The sequence below is a fragment of the Caenorhabditis briggsae genome, assembly GCF_000004555.2.
Source record: "Caenorhabditis briggsae complete genome, chrX, whole genome shotgun sequence".
In the NCBI taxonomy this organism is placed as follows: Eukaryota; Metazoa; Nematoda; class Chromadorea; order Rhabditida; family Rhabditidae; genus Caenorhabditis; species Caenorhabditis briggsae.
Genome location: NC_013491.2, coordinates 12,985,761 through 12,989,151, shown reverse-complemented (window position 1 = coordinate 12,989,151; position 3,391 = coordinate 12,985,761). Strand labels below are relative to the sequence as shown.

General features: G+C 40.8%; 1 protein-coding gene across 1 annotated transcript; it reads left to right on the top strand.

The window, feature by feature from the left end:
• Positions 1–1,486: 1,486 nt before the first annotated feature.
• On the top strand, positions 1,487–3,016 carry Cbr-sox-2 (the record flags this gene model as incomplete). Its single annotated transcript, XM_002644997.1, has 5 exons — positions 1,487–1,662; positions 1,746–1,809; positions 2,269–2,394; positions 2,473–2,577; positions 2,627–3,016. The coding sequence occupies 5 exons, from the start codon at positions 1,487–1,489 to the stop codon at positions 3,014–3,016; spliced, it is 861 nt and encodes a 286-aa protein (XP_002645043.1).
• Positions 3,017–3,391: the final 375 nt, after the last annotated feature.

Here is a 3,391-nt window from a genome sequence, read left to right as displayed (position 1 = left end):
AAAGAGAAGCCGTCATCTTAAGACCTCCCATCTGAATTTATGTATTTTCTCCACACCATTTTCTTTTCACAATCAACAACGACTCTCGAATAACTAACGGATTATCTCCTTCGGAAACCAACCATGCTCGGTACCGCTCACTTCATTTGTCGGATTAGAACGGCGGTTTGAATAGGAAGGTGAAGCTTGCCGCCTTGTATGTGGAGGCGCTGGATGAATAAAGCTTGTTAACGGACGATCGTTTACGACAGCTACATCAAAACTAAAATCATAGTCTTCATCAGGTATCCATTGTAAATCAAGACTCCATTGTATTCCTAGGAGTTTAGTTTTATATAGTTTATTACTGATTAGTATACCGATCGCTACCGTAGTCCAGCAATGATGTGATGTGAAGAGACAAAGTTTGTGCCATTCTCGGAATGTTTGAAAACCCAAAAACTGAGAAACCCGTTAAAAAACAACACCCGAGAACGATATGATTAAATTAATCCGTAAAGTGTCCAAAATTAGCCTCCCGAAATGTTGTGTTACGAATTGAATAGGCGGGACGCTGTTGAATGGAGGCGGTGTCGCGCTTTAGAATTTTTTGTGAATGGAAGTGAAAAGCCTTATGGATTATAAACAATTAGAAAAAAGTGAATGAAGCTGAAGAAACATTGAGGATAAGAAAAACGGGGGAATCCCCCTAGCTGATCCCGACCCAGGGATAAATTATAGGGCATTATGAAATTAGGTGGAATTCGAAATTCAGAAAAAAAATCCATAATCCCTATAAGGTCGGATCATCAACATTATGAAGTAATTTTTCCGGATCGTTCGCTCAAACTGTAGATAGAGTGCTTCCGCTCTCTTTTTTCGTAAACTAACCAGAAAAACCTCTTAAGAACTGCTGTGCCCAATAACGTGTGAAATTGAAAACTGTATAGTTATACCTCGTCTATTCCCGAAGGTGTTGTTCTGTACACGGTTTTCTGCACATAGTTTGCTTTAGTTTGACGGCGTCATCATATTCCTATTCTTCTCTTATACCGCCGCGGGGCGATCTGAAAAGTTAACATCTTCATTAGCTCAAAGGGTCCTCCGAGGATATTACGTGGAACATCATAGAGCCTCATCGTCATCATCATTTACATACAGAAAGTCCCTTTATTTTCTTAGCAAAGACAGAGAGAATAAGCCACGCCCATTTAAGGCACGCGCGTCGATTGGCCATGCGGTATTCGAAGCCCCGCCCATTCCACAGTTGTCTGTGCACCTCTCGTCGGCGCCCAATCTCGTGAACCTCCCCTTTCTTTGCCTCGTCTTCTTCTTTGCTTCCCACCATCACCTCCTGTCTTTTCTACCTCCTTCCCATCGGTGCGATTCCACACGCTCCCGTGAGGTCCCCTCGCGTTCGAAAAAATCTCCTATTGTATTTCACATTGGTTGTCTTTTGCAGTGTCCACCACTTTCCCGACGTGTCATATCATTGTTGTCTCACAAGATGATGATGGATCCGGATTTAAGTAAAATGCAGGATTATTCGAGCTGGACGTTCGGATTCCAGATGCCGCCCACATCCTCTAATAATATACACCAGCAGTCAATGCAGGATGATATATCAAATGGTCCAGACAGTCCCGATTCGACGGGGAAGGATGGGAAAAAAAATGATGACAGGTAAGCTTATACTATCAGTGTTCATTGGTCCTTTTGTATTCCAAATCCATTGTTCTATTATAACCATTGTTTCATCTTTCCAGAGTAAAAAGGCCTATGAACGCCTTCATGGTTTGGAGCAGAGGGCAGAGGAGAAAAATGGCTCAGGTATGTCCTATTTCCTAGTTCCTTTGATTTTTTCTTAAACTTGATTTTCTTTCACTCCCTCATCTCGATTTCCCACACTCCTCCATTGAATTCGTAATGAGTAATAGTTTACGTCAACGATTCGATTCGTGACCTTCTGGATTCACTTATGTCTAGAGATCCTTTCCTAATATATGCACATCTATCTCACCAGTGTTTCTCAGTTTCCTTATCCATACTAGTCACTTGAGTTAATCCGCTCTTCTTTTCTAAAATAGGTTATACGCTGATTTCTGTAAATCCAGTTGTGAAATAATCCTGCCAGAAACTATAGTGATTAGATAAGAAACTTTAACAAAGATCTAGATCATATCCTGGTTAGTGGGTGGTATTCATACTTTGATCTGGTCATTTTGAGATAGTACACTTAGGGTTGTAACATTCAAACATACTCATTGTCATGGATCATATATTTTTCAGGAAAATCCCAAAATGCACAATTCTGAAATCAGTAAACGTCTTGGCACAGAATGGAAGATGCTCAGCGAACAAGACAAGAGGCCATTCATCGATGAAGCAAAACGGCTACGCGCGATTCATATGAAGGTCAGTAATTGAATCTAGACGGTTCACATCATAGTTCTTTCTTTATTGGTACTGGTTGAATCAAAATTCTTGTTTCAGGAGCACCCAGATTACAAATACAGACCAAGGAGGAAAACCAAGTCGATCAACAAGAAGAACGGAGCTCCAATCCCATTCGGAAACTTGGAAACCAAGGCACCGACGGTAATACTTACTCTTCGAAGCACATATCCTCAACAATTTTGTATTACAGTACCCAACGATCTCCAACAACTGGAATCCAACAAACCAGTACATTGATCAATTCCGATTTGCTCCATACTACTCATCCTCAGGAGTGATGGATCATATCCCATTCTCCCTGGCCAACCCAGTACATGCGGTGCCAACTGACAACTCGTCGCCATCTCAATACCAACCATCCCCATTGAACACCAACTTCTCGACGAGCAGCTACTTGACAACACCAAAATCGGAGAGCTCTCCAGTCGGAAGCGATTCCACCGTTGGAACCATCGACTCCACGCAGTTCCGATCCTACTACGATCATTCTAAGGATCCAATGATGTACCCATACAGTCTTGACTTGACGCATGCTCAAAACATTCAAAATGCTCTTTCCCAATCTCATGTCTCTTCATGAATTAAACCCGCCACTAACCCTAGAATTAGCACATTTTGAAATTCTCTTACCAGAATACAAAACACCAAAAAATCCCTTACCTTTTCTCAAAACGGTTACTATTTTTTTTTTCGAATTCTTTCTGTGGCTTTAAAATCATAGAAAATCAGAATTGTGCATTTTTATCGATTTTCCCAAGACCTATTCTTTTTTCACTTTTTACCTCGTAATCCCATTTCTCAACTCAATTTTTTCTACAAAATGTCCCGTGTAGGGTGATCCGTGCCCAGAGGTTGTTTCACTTATTTTTCCAATTTCTACAGTATACGTCATCCCTATATTCTGTTTGCCAACACATTCGAAAAATGACTCTATAATAATCAGTAATAATCTAAG